This window comes from Aptenodytes forsteri, unplaced genomic scaffold (assembly GCF_000699145.1).
Source record: "Aptenodytes forsteri isolate BGI_AS27 unplaced genomic scaffold, ASM69914v1 Scaffold3, whole genome shotgun sequence".
NCBI lineage: Eukaryota > Metazoa > Chordata > Aves > Sphenisciformes > Spheniscidae > Aptenodytes > Aptenodytes forsteri.
This window is the reverse complement of record NW_008795283.1, coordinates 2,874,693-2,894,465: the sequence shown is the minus strand read 5'-3', so window position 1 is coordinate 2,894,465 and position 19,773 is coordinate 2,874,693. Positions and strand designations below refer to the sequence as shown.

The 19,773-nt window shown below is 39.7% G+C and overlaps 1 protein-coding gene across 1 annotated transcript in view; it reads left to right on the top strand.

Annotated features, from left to right (window-relative positions):
• The window catches only part of RAD51B (RAD51 paralog B), a 421,765-nt gene that overhangs the window by 269,919 nt on the left and 132,073 nt on the right, over positions 1-19,773 (top strand). The window contains exon 10 of the mRNA XM_009279297.1: positions 18,022-18,100. Coding sequence (XP_009277572.1) covers positions 18,022-18,100 — 79 coding nt within the window. The remainder of the gene's footprint in view (positions 1-18,021; positions 18,101-19,773) is intronic.

Sequence of the window (19,773 nt, the reverse complement as noted above, 5' to 3'; positions counted from 1 at the left end):
TCATTGTACAGTAATGCAGATTATGTACATAGTACAATACTTTTTTTTCAAGTCTCTAGACGTGAGAAAATCTGCAGATGGCAGTGGATAATGAGGTCCAGTAAGCAGTGATAGAAAAGGGATGTGGCTATTTTGTTGTTTTAAAATGGAAGTGGTGTAAAGTGTGTATCTGTTCTAAGCCATCTTATTATATAATGTGCTTATCATATGGGAAATCAGCTCTGTGAAAACACGAAGAGAGGTTTGTTTTTTTTTTTAAGATAAGAATGATGGTATGGAGTCATGCAAGGGATAGGAAATTTTGCGGGAAAGTACATTTTTTTCAGGTGAGATTAATTTTTTATGGTTCTCCATTATGGAGTATGCTGCTTTTGAAGAAATAGCTGTGGAAAGACTGCAGGAGCACGTATTTGAATTCTGCAAACCCTTCCATTTAAAGAAATGTTGTTTTTTTCTAGGATACACAGTTTATTTCAGAGACTTTTGCCTCCCCTCTGCTATCATTTGAATATTTTGAATCAAGACACAATGAAAGATTGTTAAGGCCTCAAATTTCCATGCATGTGTACAAACCACATCCTTTAAAATACATAAATGAGAAGCTTATGGGGTTTTCTTCTGATTAAAAAGGCTCTAGACTGATAACCCTTATGACAGAAAGCTTTTGCTTATCCATAGATCATATACAAGCATAAGCAGCAATATGAACTTGAGTTGCATGTGAACAGGATGAAACTGGACACAATGCACAACTGTAGCATAAACAGATGATTATCGACACAGTATGATACTGACTTAATCCAGCAAAAGTGCCAAATGAAAGGATGCCATAAAAATAGAGAATGTTCATTAACAAGTATTTGGAGTTCAAACATCTCTAGGTCACTTACTTTTCTGACTTGTGTGTTTATTCATGTCTCTGCAGTAAGCTTCCTTCTTAATGGACTTGTGGGGGATGGTCATACAATATAAACATGTCTACATTAAATGGGACTGGATTTATGGCCCTCTCCTCTTAACAGGACACTTCTAGATAGAGAAAAATGTTTCCATCGTTCTTGAACAAGAATTCATTTACTCAGGTGCTTATATAACACTAATCAATTTGTTATCTAAGAATCTAAATAGAAATGAAAGGACCCTAGATAAAATGGAATAGAACAGAAGAAAACCTTTAAATAGTTCATCTTTTTCTCTGTCCTTTTTTTAATAAGCATTGCAGGTTTTCTTAATGAAGATTATTCTGATGTCAGATTGACAAAATATAGCAGCAGCTGTGCAAACTTCAGACTCATAGATCTGTAGTTCAAAGCATCCTAAAGAGAGAAGCAGGAACGTCTCTGAGGCAGAGAGGCAAAATCAGTCATTAAGCTATACTAAGTCTTCCTATCGAGGCTGGTGACAGAGGTGGGTACTTGCTGTTAGACATCTTTGACTGATAGGCCAGTCAGCTCTCAGAGGAGACTCCTCTTTGGTTGCTGCTAACCTGCACCAGTTACAAGTTAACCGTCTTATAGTATGTTGTATTTTCAAATTACTATGCAAGCATTTGCTGACTGATCTCTGCAATGCCCATGCCAGGTGCTCATAACTGAGGAAACTGAGTCATAAATAAGTAACTGGCCAGAGTAAATCCTTTGCAGCTGGGAGCAGAGCTGGAATCTCTTCACTGCCACTTATGTGCCACTAAGCTTGATCTTGCTCAACCTTTACTGCCTATGTTTCAGGCACTTAAGAAGTCTTGGTACCTCCTTGGAGTATGTAGTTCCTCAGCTGTGAAGGTACTCCTTCTGCTTCCCTCTCCAATTTTCTCTGTAGATTAACTCACCCGCTGAACTGGTTTTAACTGTGGTCATTGACTTCTCTCCTGAATCTCTCTCCTTAGCGTGCCATAAGCTTTTCTTCATCAATGTTCACCATTAATAAAAGGTTAATGAAACTGAGGCTGTGGCTTGAGCTTTACAGCAAAACTCTCTCTCTGCTTCCTTGTTTCCAGTTTCTGTTGATACCGTAACTGATTTTTCTAAGCCTCAGCTCTACAAGTCACCTTGCATTCCTATGTCTCTCCTCTTTGCAGACATCAAAACTGTTCCAAGTTGCGAGTTCCCAACAAAGCGAGGAGCTAGCACTTAAATTTTTGGATGATTAAAATGCTTGTCCAGACTCTTGTCTTCCATATTGGTTAATGCAACATCTTCATTCCTAGTATTATCAACCCCATTTTTTTTTCCTCTTCCAAACATCCCACAGAAAATAGAATTCTTACTTTGGTGACACCTACTTAGTCACAGTGACATTATTGTTTTAATTTTTATATATTTTCTCAGTTCCGTAACTGGGAAAATGGCCTGTTGCCTTGGTCTAATTGATAATTGTGCACCTTCATGTTAATCAGATAGCAAACTCTCAGAAATCGGGGGTATGTCTCCTGTTCTTTATTGGGAGCCACTTAAAGGTCAGGATAGGAGGGGTAAGATTAGTGTAACAAAATCCGTTCCGAATATAAGCAGAATACTTCAGTCTGTGACGCTGTTAATCCAACGCCCTTTACAAACACTGTACTTACAGTTCACTAAAACATCTTAAAAATGGGAGAGAGAAAGAACCAGATAGGACTTTCAGGCTCTGGTCTGAATTGTCTGAAGAATGCTCTGTTTGTAAGCTTAAGCCCCTTTGCAGAGAGGGAATGAACACAAATTCCCATCCTATTTATTTACAGAATCACTTTTCTGGTTTTGATTGGACTTCAGTGTGAGTTTTCCCCTCAAAAGAGAGTGGAATTAACCTAGGGCAGATTCTCTCATCAATATCTGAAGTGTCATTGCTCCTAACATCAGAGTGGCAATGACCGAAGTTGTTTATCCTTGGAATGCCTTGGCAAATGCCCCACCTCCTGTCTTCTACCAGATCCTCTTTTTTTTTTTCTGTAATTGAAAACAAGCAAACTAAAATGTCTAACTCAAATTTAAGTGTTTATTATTCAGAAAAGTTCTGATAAGTCTGTCTTGGAATGTAGTATACTTAAGGCTTGGAGGCATTCTTAATAGTGAAAAAGATCAGAATATCATTATGAAGGAACTGGACAACCTTAAGTAGTGAAAATATAGTGGAAAATAGATTGATAATATCATTAATATCAATATATAGATTGATAATAAGTGGAATATAGATTGATAATAGAAATAATCTGTAAAATAATATTGGGCATTACAAATGAGTTTCTGCTTTACATAAGGAGCATACAAGCTCAAAGTGAAGCTAATACTGGAGTTGTTTAGTTTATCATAGAAAACCTAATTCAACAGTGTAATGCGATCATGAAAAGGGTCTGTACTATCCTAGAATAGATCAGGCAAGGTATTTTCAAAGGAAGGACAAAAGTGTTTGCACCATTGTGGAAAGGCACTGGGGACATCTCTGGAATACTGTGTATGGCCTGGACATTTGTGTTCAAGCTACTTTCTTCTTCTTTCTTCTCTTTCTACTTTCTTCCCAGGTAAGGTCTGTGCTAGATAGAATATATTTATTGACATAGCAACAAGTTTGAGTTGTCACCGGTAAAAAAACAAACCTCAGATAAAGTTTTAAAACGAGACAAGCTTTGACATATTGACTTCAGTGGGCAAAATGCATCGCACCTTCTGTGAAAAGGTAGTGATCAGACATGATCCCCATGTTCAGGCATTACAACTTTTATGGTGCTCTAAACATATTAGGGGAGAATCATCTCAGGAGTTTGTATATCTAGGATATTATACTTTGAACTTGAATTTTTGCTTGTTTTATGAATCTAATGTCATTGAACTGTTCTAGATTGACAACACAGGAGAATGACAGCCAGTGAGTGGCGTTCAAAATCTGCTGTACAGAAAACAGTGTGTTTTCTTTGGTTCAGCCTTATCAGTATATCTACCCTGGCTAGGATCAATTAATCTAGACGGGATTGCTCTACGTAGACTTTTTGATCTTTGATCTCTGTAATTCCTGTCTATGGTATCAGTGCCCTTAGCTGTGATCTAAAAACAGGCTGAAAAAGAATAAACCCTCTTAACTGCTTAGAAACTGAATACAGACTACTCACCCACTTTAAGGAATAAAAGCAATTTTGACATGCCACTGCCTGAGATGGACTGCACTGTAAAACAGAGGGGGTTTTGATGGTCTCCAATGTTGGTGACCTGTTGGGAGCTGCCTGGCCAACTTTATCACGTCTACCCATCATATTGCGTCAAGAAGATAATAAAATATATAATTTTCACAATATTACCTTCCCCTGGACTGATTGTTGTAACTGTTGGAAAAATACGATGGGGATTTTAGGACATCTGCTCAATCAGGAATGGAAGGATGTGTCCAGGAGATGGTAGTGTATTATACCCACATTGTGGAAACATTGGAAGATACTTGTGACTAAAAGGTAAAAGGCAATATAAATAGCTACCTGAGCCATCCTGCTTCCAGCTCTCACATGTAGTACTTACGCTGTACTTTGATTAGGGAGAGGTATGTCCTCTGGATACATATTAACAGAAAACAGTAAATTCCTCAATCCATGTTGAAGTTCAGTGTTTCTGACAGGCTTGTGATTGATAGATAACTTCAACTTTTCAGATACTGGTAGGAAGGAGTGTAAAGTGCAGCTTGGTTAATGAATGGCTTTTTCCTTGAGTATTCATATTGGAGCAACACTAAATTGGAAATAACTAACCAGGTCACTTGTCAATAAATGCCCCTGTCTCATCAAAAAAAGCGACAGACCTGGGTTGCAGTGTAGCGCATGAGGCACTACTAAGGTTGTTCTCCACTGGAAAGAGCTCATTTGATTTATCTAGGGTTTGCAAGGCCCTTTCACATTTGCATCACAGTGATGGTTCATGGTCTCCCTTATCAGTCATTTCCTACAAGTGAGCCCCAAGTCTCTGGCAGAAGTTCTTGCACTAGTCCTGAGTGAACAATCAACCTTGGCTTTTTCTGCCATTTGACTTAATTTGGCTATGCAGATGTCTCTGCAGTTCAGGGTGTTTACATGCTCCACAGCACTGAACTGGAAGATATGGAATTTAGGTTGCAAAGACACCTGAGCTGGCCTTGTACAGAGCTGACAGCGGTCCAGGAGGTTTGGCTTGGAGTCTGAGCCAATAAAGCCTTATCAGACCTGACCCAGCACTGGCATTTTACTTAGCAAAGTGATGTTTCTGGTCCAAATTGTGTGTTTGTTCTTCACTGTATCTCAGTGAAGTTCTTTCTCTTATTGTCACTATTTATTTATCTATCTAAGAATAATATAAAACTCTGTACCCATAGTCATCTCAAGCTACAGATAGAAAGTCACCTAATCCCCTCTTAACTCATGTTGATGTTTCCAGCTGGATGTGGTACATGTCGTATCAAAAACAAGAGGAAACTACTTTTTTCTCCTTTTCTCATACATTTTGTCTTACTTCTCACTTGTGATCTTATAATGGCCATCTCAGTCTTCATTTGAAATAACTGAGAAGGCTGAAAAGAGAAAATAAAAGTGTAAATTAGCACAAAAATATTCAAGGAGTTTCTTACTCATCTAAATTAATTGGTATTAAATATAGAAAAAAGTCAAACAACTTCCTGTAAGAAATGTAATAAAGGTTGCCATTTGGGTGCCATTGCAGGAAAGAAGAGGTTGAGAGATTTTTTTCATCAATTTTTTTGCCTACAGTTGTGCATTTTCATTGCTATGGCTACGTGTTTGTCATAATAACAAAAATAAGTTTTCGAAAGTTCACACGTAGTTAAGTTCCCTAATGCACATAGACCAATCTGAATTTCTTACGCATAATCCCCATGCAAGAAAATAGCTAAGAGTTGTAAATGCTACTCCCAGTAATTTTGTGAAAAGAATTACTATTATGTCTGATCTTTGCTTCTGTTTCTTCTCCACCATAAAAAGGTTTATTAACCTGCTGATTGTTATTTGGGGCATGTTGTCATCAAAAATTTCAGATCTGATGGGTTATAAAGCAATATTTCAGGTCCTAAAGGGCTGTCCAGCCTTTACTGCATCTATGCCATGCACTACAGCAAGCATGTTTGCCTTTACCTGGGGGGGATTGGTGGGGATCCACTACCCTCTAGAAATGTAAATGAAGTCTCCTGAAACATTTCATGTTTGTTAGGGAAAAGTTTTTCTAGGACTCTGTTATTCAACGGTGGTATATTCAGCAGTACGGATGATGTTTATAAGGCCATTAAGCTTTCTTTGAACACATTGTTTTCCACTTCCTTGGTAAAATCTCTCCCAATAATGTTCTTGCTAGAGAAAATCTGAGTCCTGTAGAAAGATTGAAACTAAATTTTAAATTAAATCTATCACCTTTTCTCAACACCCATAAAGCATGACAGTATTCCAAAAGCACAGGCATTGCATCTGTATGTATTAGCTCACAGATCTGTTAGCGTTTTTTTTTCTTGTCCTTGTTATGTGATGCCCAGTGTACTCTAAAATGTACTGTACTGAAGCTTTACGTAAGATAATATTGCTGTCTCTCGCATGTGAATTTAGCAGTGTTGTGTTAGCTTGTCTCCAGGGACTTTACTTTTAGGAACAGAATAAAGTGAACACACAAAAAAAGTTGGAAGGGGTTTTTGTTTGTTTCGTGTCAAAAGCATTTTGCAGCCAGTAGTGTGGGTGAAAAATATTTATGCTGTGGTCTAGGACTTGGTTGAATCCCAATCTTTTTGGCCCAAGTCTGGGAATTTAGGATTATGCCTTTACATCAAGGAGGTATGAAGGGGACTGTTGTTTTTACTGATGTCCAAAAACAATGAATGCAGGATGGGGACAGCACACTTGTGATGCTCTTTTACAATGGTTTAATTTTCTTTCAATTTATAAACAATAATGTTGAGTTTTTTCATCATTTAGAAAGCCAAAAGAAAGTGAAAGAAGGAATGAGTAGTGGCTGAATAAAGATTTGAGACACATTAGAAACAGGGATTGGGGTTGAATTTGCAGCGGATACTTTTTTATCTGTAGAAGATAAATGTGTTGCTAAAACTATCATAAAGAAGGTTCATAGAGATCTGAAGAATAATAAAAGTAATAAATCATGATGGCAATGCATATGCTAATTACATACTTAAGAATGTATATTCCTTATGTTGTGCTGGTGAATTAGACTGAGCTGATCATCCATGCAGTGATGAGGGCTGGATGCTGTTTGGATCCCTATCTCTGCAGACATGTGGGCAGAGGAGCCAGCAGCATCTTTGTCTGAGCATGTGGCTGTGTGGAAGAGAAAGTGCGCAGCTGCTGGGCTTCCGTGCTGTCCTCCCTGCTGGTCCCATCTCTTCCAGGCCAGTCTGGCAGGCTGGGTGGAAGCAGCCATGTATTCTGAGAAGAACTGCTCTGGTGCTATTGTACTGGTACTCCCTTAGGAGTCCTTATCAATTCGGGATGCATGATCCCGGGGATAAGGCAGTGTTCCAATATGTGTCATAAATAAGAATTGTATCCTTCAGCCCTTTTCTTATTTCCAGAACCAAAGTCAAATGGAACAGTATGGAAGGCTCTGAAGAGCTACATAAGCTTTATTTTCTGTTCTTCTCAGTACCAGTGTGCCGTAAGTCTGATGAGTGACCACAAGCTGCCACATAGGAGAATTCCCTAGGAGGCTGTGTTTATGCTACCCAACTACTTTATTCAGCCACAGCAGCATCCCCAGATCCCTTTTCTTGGTACCATTTCATTGTGGTAACCAGGACGTGCTGGCTGGCCAGCCACTTTCCTGTTTAGTAAAAGCTACGAGCATTTTCTCCTGAATTACCCTTCACATTGGACAACTACCAGGACTTTGGGCCTCAAAAGTATTATAGCATAGGAAATCATCGTGGCCAAGCTCTTGTGAAGTTTCCTGGCCTCTAGAGGACTCTCCACTGGAAAAATTAGGAGAGACTCGGAAACAGAAAAGACGACAAAATTCAGTTTACAAAGTAGGGAATAAGGCACGTGGCAGGGAGACAGAAAGCACTTCTGGGAAGAGGAATTTCACAGGGTCTGGTGTTACATGAGCGGAAGGGAGCTGACTGGCCCTGCATACCCCATATTTCACGCTGGGGAACTTGCAGCAGAAGTCTGGCTTAAGTGGAAGTATACTGGAGGCAGCCTGTTTTTGTGCAGTTCCCTGGCCAGGTTGTTGCAGTTCAGACACAATTTGGATAAACATCTGGGAGTGCATTTTCTTTTCCAATTAAAACTTGAAATCGCCCAATGTTTGCCTGGCAGTGCAGTTCCCTGCCACTGAAGTTATTCTTAAGTTAAGTACATCAGGCAGGAAAAGGCACTCTGGGTTAGAGGGTTCAGGGGTCTGCTTGCAGTCTGGGAGAGTTCAGCTGAGCAAAAGAACTGTTTTGTTAGATTTGGCCTATTGCATTCAGGACAGTTGTTGCTCTGGAGTACATCAGGCAGTTCACCTTGGAAAGTTTTGCTTTTGTCGTCTGTGATTGTCTTTGATACTCATTTGAGGTTTTGATGATTTCCGTCCATTGAAGTTATGTTTACTCAGTCCAAGGATATTCAGAGCTACTCATTATAGTGCCTGAAGCTAAAACCATGTCTGAATGGCAGTACATATTACGTGCTGAGCTCTCTCACTTGAAATCCAATGTTTGGCACACTGGAAGGACTGGAACAATTTGCAGACTGGTCATCTGTTGCTAGCAACTGCCTGGATAGGCACAGCCAAAACACGTGCCTTTGTTCTGGTTTTATGAGAGGGGAAGGAATTGACCCCACTGAATATTTGAGAAAACAGATAGCGGAGCTGTTGCTTATTGATCCTTCTGCTGTACCCTCTGGGTAGGGGAAAGCAGGGTACCTCTGGAGCTGGGCCTACCTGGTAGAAAATTAATACAGTGAAGTTGCTACAGATGTCTACCTCCATGCCTGATTTTGGACTGAAGCAAAAGAATGCTACATGATTTTCGTATAATGGCTCAATAAAACAGGGCAAAGTTAGGAAGAAAACTCATGAATCCTGATTCCCAGGTCCTGGCATTATGCACTATGAAAAAGTCCTTTATGTATGTATTGTTCTTTAGAAGCAAGATCTGAAGCCAGCCAGGTATAGCAGGGCTTGAGATTCCGAGAGTGTCCTCTTTCCCGGACTTGTCTACTCCCCTGTTTCTCCTCTAGTCTTAAAAGATTCTTGGGTTTCATTTCTATCTCCTCCTTTTGTTTGTTTTCCTTCCATTTCTTTCCTTTGCAAGTATTGAATGTCTCCTCTGGGAGTAAGCCTAGCCACATGTGCATGCAATGGTGGTTTATTTTTATTGGAGTCATTGCCTGTGACTGTTATTCATTACTATAGGAAGAACTGCACTAACAAACTGCTCTGAGAGCTTTTTTTTTTCTGTTGTAAAATGTCCTGTTTTGTCCATAGCCATTGAGAGTATCTACAGCCATCATTAACACGTTGAGAGTTTGGAACTCAGACATTGGTACTGCCTCCTGAATGTCCTGTTGTGTCTGGTGTTGCAAAGCAGAATCTCAGCTTCTCTCAGCTTCCTTGCATGTTGTCTGTTTAGGTCAGCTTTTCAACCATCTGTCCACCTCACTGCTACCTAAGCAACTCAATTGGCCTCTGCTTGGGGAAGAATTTGTGGCTGCACAAAGCTAGTGCAGTCACTGACTACTGTTATGGCCTCTTATGATAATAAAGGGTACAGCCAGAACACCACCAAACAAGGCCTGCCTGTTGCCATGAAATGGCTGATTCAGAAAAGGCAAGTCAAAAGTAGTATAAAATGCTTTTATCTCACTTGCACTTCTAGTCTTGACTCTGGATAAGTAATCAGCAGCCCTATTTCCTTACTTTTATTCTCAAGTTATCACACATTTCTGTGTCACTGTGGGCAAGACCACCATTCCCCATCTTTAAGGTCATGTAAGGAATTCCTGGTACTTCTTTAAGATGAATCTGTAGCATAAAGAATAGAATTATTGGTAGTTAAATTAGGAGCATATGCTTAGCAGAAATGTAAGTCAGAGCTTAGAGATGTAAGCAGCCTAAATAACTTCACATAAGACATAGAGCGATGTAAAAGCAATGAATATTAATTAACCACTTCTGAGGTCAGAGTGGAGCACAGTGAGGAAAGGTGAGTGATCTGCCTAGGCTTACCCAAAAGAACATAGGACCTTAACCTAAAAGTTAATGCTAGGATAAAACAGGCAAGAAGTGATTATCTGAAATTTGGCTAATATTGCATAGGTTCAAGATTTCTAGAGATTTGTTTTAAATGTTTCAGAATCTCTGCTTCCCACTAGCACTGACTTTTAAAATCAAAGTTAATCTATCAGAACTTGGCTGAGGTTTGATTTCTTTGATATTAGTTTACATTTGTTAATGTAAGTGTCATGCTGATATTTCAGGATTGAGATTTCTTTGAATTCTTTATCCCATGCTGAATCCATCTCACGTTTTCCCTCAGGCTTTCAAACGCTTTCCCTTCACTAATTTTCTTACTCAAATCAGTGTCCACTGTTGCTGTTTCCCCTGCAAAACTGTCTTAAATGCATCTCCATTTCTCCCTCCCTCACTTTTTCTTAAGATGAGACACAGGGACTTCTTGTCTTTGCAGTCTTATCAATGTTTTTTAATATATGGAATTTGTATGCATTGCACTAAAAGAAAATAAACTGATGTGCTGCTACATTTTGGGGGGTGAGACAACAGCAGGATGGTCAGCTGCCTTTTGAGTCTGTTCATTTTGCTGTTGTTTCCAGATGTGTGCTAATGGACATTTTCAAGATGTACACACAAATTCTGCTTGCCTACTTTTCTGCACTAATTGGTTTGGATTTATGGAATGCCTCTCATAAAGTGTCTCTAGCTGCCATTGTTGCTTTTCTATAAAGTAGTAGAAAGGAAACTCATTCCTAAACAGTTTCCTCTGGACAGGATTTTCTTGTGGGGGAAGGAGAGATATAATCCATTTAAGTTTCTCTGTAAAGAATTTTATTGAGTTGTGGCCCATTAACCTGGCCTTGATAAAAACCTTTTCGAACAACTGGACTTCAAGGAACCACATCTCTCAGGTGCCGTGCATGGCACAAATGAAATTATAGTTTCCTAAGAAACCATTTGAATTCCAATTGTGATTTTTTAAATTTTTTTTTAATGTGTACAAAAGTGGTAGGGACTCCACGTCTGCTTCCAGTACTGGGGCATGTTTGTAGCCCCATCTCTCATTGTTTGCTCTCTAGTGCTCAAGACATCTTAAGCTTTCCCTGTGTCAATCCACCAAGTTTGTTTTTACCAGGGAGAATATATGTGTGGGATCTAGATGATTAGGAAGGCTGAAGGATGACTGCATATATCGCTTTTCCCTCAACCTGTCCGTTTTACCTCTTTATTCCCAATCATTATACAGCCTGCCCAGCCTGTAGCCTTTTCTACTGACAGCAAGCATACAAGTGCAGACAGTACTGCTGGGGTGGCTGAGCTTTCTTCTGCTTGAAAGGGGAAAATCGGTGCATAGAGAGCTTTTCCTTGCAATGGAATTTGAAGGAAGATACAAAGCAGGGGATAATAATTTCCATAAGAAAACATAAGCCCCTGATAAAGTCAGACAAACTCTACAGTGATTTGCTTGTGAAGGCAGTGTGATTTGATAACGCCTTATTCGGATTTTGGTACTGATATCAGCTATACAATCTTTAGAAATGTATTTAATTTCTGAACTTCAATTTACCTAAATGCATAATGGGGATATTTTTTCCCCACTCTCGTAAAGCCTTTTTAAAATCTACAGATTAAGTACCATATACAAGCAAATTGTTCTTATCCCAAGAATCATTTGCGGTGGGAGATCAGTAAATTGTTTATGGATATATCCTGTGAGCTTAGTAAATGATTGCAGGATACCTAGACTACATTTTTTTCACCAGAACACTGGAAACGTATTAGGGTCACTTTTTGTTTCTGCAACAAGGAGCAGTTACCTCCCAAGGTAAATCAGAACCCATTGTGAGACTGAAGCCTCAGAGAGCTCCAAGGTCTAACGAACACTAGTGTGTGGTGAGGCTTGGCAGAAAACACAACCATTTTTTCTCCTACCTTGTAAAAAGCCATCCCATTGTCCTGAAGGATACTTCTGCGTGAAGAGGGAGCAGGGAACAACTGGTGTACTGCTGTGTGAAGCCTTGGTGCTACTGTGGCGTTAGTGCCTGTTAGGGAACTCTTGGTTCTCTCCTTGGGCACCTTTCTGGTGGGCTGGAGGCAGCGTGACCTGTGGGACTGGGAATGAGAGCTGGTCCTGGGAACTGGGTCGCAGCTCCTGCTCAAAAGTAAATAGAATCATAGAATCATTGAGGTTGGAAAAGACCTCTAAGATCATCGAGTCCAACCAATGATCTGCAGAATAAGGACTGCTGCTTTCCTTTCTAGACTGTATCAAATTCCTGCACATAGGGCCCAAGAAGAACCAGAAGGGAGGGCAGAAAAAACAGTTATGAGGTCTGCTGGGATATCTGATGCAAAATCAACTTTGTTGTTTTCCTTACTGGCTTTTTCCTGGGCTCTGTTGCAGCTGAAAAAACAACCCTTCTAATCTACAATAAGAAGGGAAATTCTGGCATGAAGATTGTCCACCCAGACATTTGGCACAATTAGGGGAAAGATTTGTTTAGCTTAGCACTGATTTTATTAGTACGTGAGTCTAACTGAACTTTGAGAGATAGTCTTTTCCCTGTTAAATGACACTGTCGATGTGTAGGTTTCCTTCTCAATTCTCAGCTGTGCTCTTCTGAGCTAATGTGGTGTAACTGAAGAGTTCTGAAATGCACCAACTATTAGCAACGATTGTTTACCACAATAGGACAACAATACGAATTAGCAAAAAATCCCAGCAAGCCAGCGTTGTTTCAGGAAGGGCAGCAAGCATAGTGAGAGCCAGACTCCTTTCACAGATCTCACGTATTTTGTAATTCCTCACTAGATCTGAATTCCAAAATATGTATTGGCTGTAAACGTGGTTTTGTTACTCATTTGGTCTTTAGTGCACGTATACGTATTTTGTCAGTACAAAAGATGAGATAAGGTAAATCTAGCAGAAAAGGAAATGTAAGGAAAAAATTAACACAGAACAAAATAAAGACTCCTTTCACAGATCTCACGTATTTTGTAATTCCTCACTAGATCTGAATTCCAAAATATGTATTGGCTGTAAACGTGGTTTTGTTACTCATTTGGTCTTTAGTGCACGTATACGTATTTTGTCAGTACAAAAGATGAGATAAGGTAAATCTAGCAGAAAAGGAAATGTAAGGAAAAAATTAACACAGAACAAAATAGAGAAGAATGTTCACTGATAAGGAGCAGCTGACATACTTTAAAAGAAGCTTCAAATGGTTTCACTTGCGTTCCTCAGTCATTACTACGAACCAATTTCTTGTAATAGTCTCAGTAAAAAAATGGGGAAGAAAGTGGATGTCTTTCCAGTCTAAACAGAAATTATGTATTAAATGTTAATACAGCTGATTTTCTCAAATATTTCATTGAAATATCTTAGTCCATTACTTTTGTTAAAATAATTAGTTTTCCATTATGAAATCGTATTTTTTTTACCATGTAAGAGCTCATAGCTCAGTCAAAATCATCATCTTATTTCAGCGCTTGGTAGTTTATCATCCTGGCATTTTGATAACTAATTTGATATAAGACTCTGTCTCCTTCATCTTCTTTACTTTTTTTTGGCAGGACACTGGCTTGATTTCTGGTTATCAGACTACTTCTGAAAGTCCATCCAATACATTTTCCTATTCATCACTTTCTTTGCTATTGACAGGGGATGTTGTCCCAATAATTAGTATTTTATGCTGGGCTTCTGCAATCAATTTCTGTGATTCATCTCTTCCATAAAGCTTATAAACAATAAACTGTATTAATAAAAATGCTTTCCCTAATTAAAAAACAAACTTTAATGTACAATTTTTCTGCTGCCATCATCAATTCTCTCTAAGCCTGTTGTTTCTCAACTGCTCTGCCTGTCTCCCATTTATCTTCCTTTGTCTAATCCAATGGCATCTATCCAGTTTCAATTCACTTTTCATCAAGGTGATATATTTCCTCTTCCATAGTACCTTTGTGTTCTTAACGTGCCTCATGGCAGAAATCATTTTTCAGTTGTTTAATGTTTATTCTATATTGTTGTCAAATAATAAATAATTATTACAAACCTCCTGACAGGGAAATGTGATGCTAGAAAGGAAAGAAGGGAAACTAAGATTTGACCATTTTGTAAAGTTAGGATACTGCAAAACTTAAAATAGCTTTGAGTTTTACTTCTCTCATCCATCTCTATCATTCACACTTTAGTAAGACAGCAGCGTAAGAATAACTGCATCTGGATTTTATATTCCATTCCAGAAGCTCATGGATAGCTCACGGTTAGCATTCCAGAAGCATCATGGATAGGATGAATTAGAAAGACTCAGTACCGTTTCATCATTTTTCTATGTCTATTTTCTATTCATTTCACCATTTAAAAAATCATTTTTGTAATCTGAATGCCTGTTAACTTCTTTAAACTATTTACCATTACTGTTTACTCATCTCAAAATGTTTGCTCCTTTTGGTGCAACTTTGCACTGAAGTGTCAATAGGAAAAAATTTCTGGTGAGGCCTGGATTTCATCTTTGATTCCTTGATTTTGGTAATCCTTGATTTATACTTCTGCTTCTTGGTCTCCAAAACATCATTTTCTTTTCTTGATCTGTATTTCCTTCTGTATTTTCTAAGGTCCTTGTGTATGCATAAGAACCTACTCTGTGTTGGCTATTCCATCCAGAGGATGGTTTGCAGTGACATTTACATTTTTTTCTCTTTGGTTGAAACACAAATCTAAATACATATTTACTTTTTTTCAATTAATGTAGGGTTTGGTGTTATAAAAAAGAATTCTATGTACTCTATCTGGTTGTGAAATATGCAATCATACTTTAAAGGTTGTTTTTCTCTGTAAGCAAACATTCAAAATAAAGCAGTACCTTTGAATATTATGAGCTGTTCCCGTTTCACTAAAAAGGAAGCTAATTCTGAGCCTCAGATGTAACTGTGCAGCAGCAGCCTTTCAGAGGGGCCCTGTGATGTGCTGCTGAAAGGATGTGATTTATTATATTTTTTCATTGCTATTCTTAGTTATACACGTATTGTAACTGCATAAAAATGCAGTAACAGAATGTACATAGGGTTATTTGAATGTCTATCCATTTGCATGTACAACTGTGCCGAGTGCACATGCATATATAGGTTAGTATTTATGTGCACAGAATGCCAAAAATTTGACCTTAGACATCAGATTTGTAACTGTTTCACTTTGGGCCTTTCTGATTAAACCTTCAGCTGTTGTGGGAGACTCTGTAGCTGAGCGTTTGCACAGTTTTTCCAACCCATCCTCTCCCTCATGTTCTCAGAGCTGAGGGAGCGTGCAAAGCACCAGGAGGCACTCTGCTTTCCTCCTGGCAGAGTCCCCCTCCTGCCGCATCAGTGGGAAGTGCTGGCTCTGGGGATAACGACGGGCAAGGGAATTCGGGTTTTGTCAAGGTGTGTCACCAACGTGGGATGTGACGTGCCCCTCCTTTCTCCAGAAGTTCATTCCAGAGAGAACAGTAATTAACATGGAAGAGGGGGAAGTGCTAGCACAGCAGTTTTCCTATTTGGAGTACTTCACAAAGGTTGTATCGCATCCTGAGGTGGTTTTGCCTGCTTCATATGACTGAAAGGAAAACATTGACATTTGGGTTGTTCTGATGTTCTCTGGCTGTATTTGTGGTCTTTATGTGCCTGCCTTTATTTTTTACTGTCTGAAGAAGAAGGGAGACTATGTTTGATTTAAATTCTGAAAACCATAAAAATGTTAGCTAGCTGTGGGTAGTAATGGTTATGTTTGAAGAACCAGATACGAGGATTTTGTTTCTTCAGCCTGTATCAGAATCAGATGAGAAAGAGTTGCAAGACATCTAAGCATGGTCCTGTCTGCAGACTACATACAAATACAAATGAAACCTACCTACTATACAGACACCCTCAGCATCTAGAGTGCTACAGGAAAGTCACACGAGCCTTGATTCTGCAGCAGAATTTGCTGGCAAATCCTCTGGTTTCGTAAGGACACCGCAGAGCTCAAACTTCTGGTGCTTGATATTGTTAATCTTGCATTTAGGAATAAATGTCCCAGTCCTGGATATCCATGAAGTAATTCAGTACTGTCTGACTTTTCAGTGAAATGTGAGCAGTTTTGGTGAGCATGAACTTCCTCATTTTTCTGTAGTCTTTCTTGGCTTTTATAAAACTTGCTCACTGTTTCTCTGCTGATCGTTAGGCACCATCAACCGAAATTCATATGCAGTGACCCTTACAAGTGCTTGAATGTTAGGCAGAATTAGGGCATGACCTTTGGAAATAATGGGTGGGTTTTTACTCCATTTGAAATCAGCAGGATCTGTTGGTGCCCCACGCCTCTAAAAGTAAGATTGTTACTGTCTGTAGTTCTAAGAAATCTGTATTTGGATGTATCTGACAGAGGGCTGCCTGTCTTGGGCTGAGAGGGTATAGTATCTGACAGGGCTTTGGAAAATTAGGCACCGAGGTTCCACAGCACACTGCTAGGCAGGCCTCACAGACGGGTTAGAAGAAATCAGTGCATTGAAGGAAAGGAAGTCAGCAGGCCTGCTCTGTGTCCTGAGCAGTCACGGCTCGGGCTCTGTGATATTGCCCTGCTTGGAGCAGATCCCTGCAGAGGATCAGCGTGGGCTGAGGGGGAGCCGCCTGCCTAAACCGTGCCCTCAGGGGCCGGGAAGGTGGGAAGGCTCTTCCAGGGAGCAGGGCCACCGCCAGGAGGGCTGGTTTCCAGTTCCCGGCCTTTTCTAGCTGTTGAAGAGGTGAGCAGAGAAAGGTGTTTCAGCTTTGTTCAGAAGCTCTGTGCCAGAGGCAGAGCAGCAGCACGCTCTCCGCTTCAGCCACTGCTGTCAGTGTCTTCTGCAGGGCCCACATGGGGACCATTAGATCAGTGTTTGTGCTGATCACACTCTGGGCAGAACTTATTAAATTTATCATTAAAATGTCACTTTCATGTAGGTGACAGAATGGGGGTTATTTTGAGGCAAGCTGTGAGGGAGCAGTCCTCGGCAATGAGCAAAAATCAAACAGCCAAGCAATAAAGCCTGGCACATTTGTGTGAGTTTACCACTGCGGGTCCCATGTCCCCTGCCCTGCCAACAAGCCCATTTCTTTGTCTCCAGAGCTCTGCTGCAGCTCATCTTCCACAGAGGACGGTTCCTCCGTAGTGGAGCCAGAGAGCTTGGGATATTTCTGGCCTGGCCATGGAGGGCCAGCACACCCAAATGCCGAGCTAAATTCAATTGCACTATATACCCTGAGGGAATTCCAGTTCCTATTTTGAAACTCCAAGGACAGGATCCTTGAATAAAGCTTGACTCGGTCATTACCCCTTTTGCAAAAGAGGACATCCAGATAATTGTAATGGCATGTTACCATCCCCGGAGTGGTGACCCATGGGTGGACCATGCTGCTTCCAGGGGCAGGAGGAAGATGGCGGGTGGAGTTCTTGGAGAAGTTGAGAGCGCGCATCTGTGGAACAGCTAACGGTGATTAAAATTGCATTATGCAGCGGCAGTTGCAGTTTTGCTCAAAATTGTGTCCTATCTGAGTGCAACTGCCTGAACCAGCAGGAATGATTAAGCTTAACAGGATGCCAGTAAGACAAACAAAACTTGCTGCATTCATGACGGTGGTTTTTTAGGACCTGTGAATCCTTTTAAAATTGCAGCATGATTTATACATGTGTATGAGAAGACCTCAACTGCTTAGAAGTGACAGGGCTAGATCAATAACTACCTTATTATTTCTGCAGTATGCTTTACTACTTTTGGAAGTTAAATCCAGTGAGATTATTCTATGGATTTGAGCTCTGATCAGTATGTTATAAAGATGTGTACTTACATATTACTTGTTTGTTTTGCAGCTCCTGGTTGCTAAATCCCCTGTTGCTCCATTCTCCGCTTTTTTCTACACCATTGAGAAATCAGGCTTGGTTCTTCAAGGTAAGACCAGAGCATTGATTGTTTTGCCTTTGCAATTAGTATTTTAAGCAGGCTGAATGTAGATAACAGCAACTATTGTTGAAAATGGTGCTGTTTATACCTAATTAAAACGGCACACATTTAAACAGTCTGGTTGACAAGGGCAGCCTTCTGCTGCATTCACTGTTTTGTCTTGGATTATACTAAATTAGTTGTTGCATATTCCCATGGATCTAAGAATGTGCCTTGTAATTATTAATCAAGGCTCCCTGTTCTCCTTCAAGGTACAGTAGAATGGTTCTGGCGACAGTGCTCCTATGGGATAGGTTTCTCCAGGAGAAACATACCCATCTATCATTAATAACATGCTCTAATAAATGATTCTTCTTTAGCAAATGGCTTGACATCAATAAAAATACAGGAAATTAATATCTGTTCTCTATTTTTGTGATCATTTTAATGCTAATGCCCCATGGTCTTAAATAATCCTCAGATTCTCTAGGATATGAGGTAGTGTACTGAAAAGCTGGATATTGCTACCATGATGACAGGGAACTAGTGTTCCTTGTGGCCATGTCCTAAATCACGTACTTTCAGACCACAGCTAAAAGAGTTCAGCTCTTCCCTTCTTTCCCCATTTATCCCAATAAATCTGCCTTTAATGTCCTTATTTTTTGACAGACATTCATAGATCAATTTTGTTGAGTTGCTGTCTGTTGATATGCAGCCTGGCTCCTGATTGCTGTATCAGTTTAGCAGAATAAATAAAACTAGTCAGTGCCTGCTACTCTTTGATCAGAGGATACACTCTGGTATGCAGCCATGGCATTAACGAAAGTAAGTATCACTGTTTCTCAGGTTCCAGTGATTGAGAATCACTGATCCCATAAAGCACTATGAACATTTCAAGGTATGTGAACAGTTCTCTTCCTTCTGATTGTCCGTTTCTCACCTTTAAACAGGCTGTACCAGACCAACGACATATTTACATTTATGAATGACTAAATAAGCTTACATTTCTGGGGATATATAATGTAGGAAAACAAAAGAAAAAAATGTTTTATGGTACATTTTTTCTTCCATTTAATAATCCTACATAATGATAATGTGGGGGTCCATCCAGTGTTTTCTAAGCCTTTGGATACTATGCCCAGTGTATTCGTAGATGGCATTTTGGGAATTTGATCTGCTTTATTTGGTACCAGTAATTTTAAAAAGGCTACGGGAACAAGAAAAAAAATTTATTAGTTTAAACTGCAATGGCTTGCAAGAGTTGGTCTAGACGTGTTTTGATTCAGTATAGGGCAGAAGACAAGGTACTTTTCTATCTTGAATATCTTGTAAGTTGCAGAGATGCTTCTGGTCATTATAAAAAAAGGCAATTTCCTGCTCTGTCCTCGGGCACTAATGTAGTGAAACTTTGGGAAAGAAAGATTTCCCATTTCAGAAATGGCAAGCATTTGTTCAGAGAGGTTCTTTATTTGTTTCAGTTCTTTTCTGTGAGCCAGGAATATAGCTTTCCAAGGACTGAACCCTACCTTTAAAGAAAAAATGGGCCTGGTAACATGTAATGATGAGGGAGCAGGACTCTCTGATAGAAGGATAACACTGTATTAGGTGTATGGCAATTGCTTTTTTCCATGTATCCATATGTTTCTGGGGTGCACATTTAAAACATCATTCACCATTTTTCT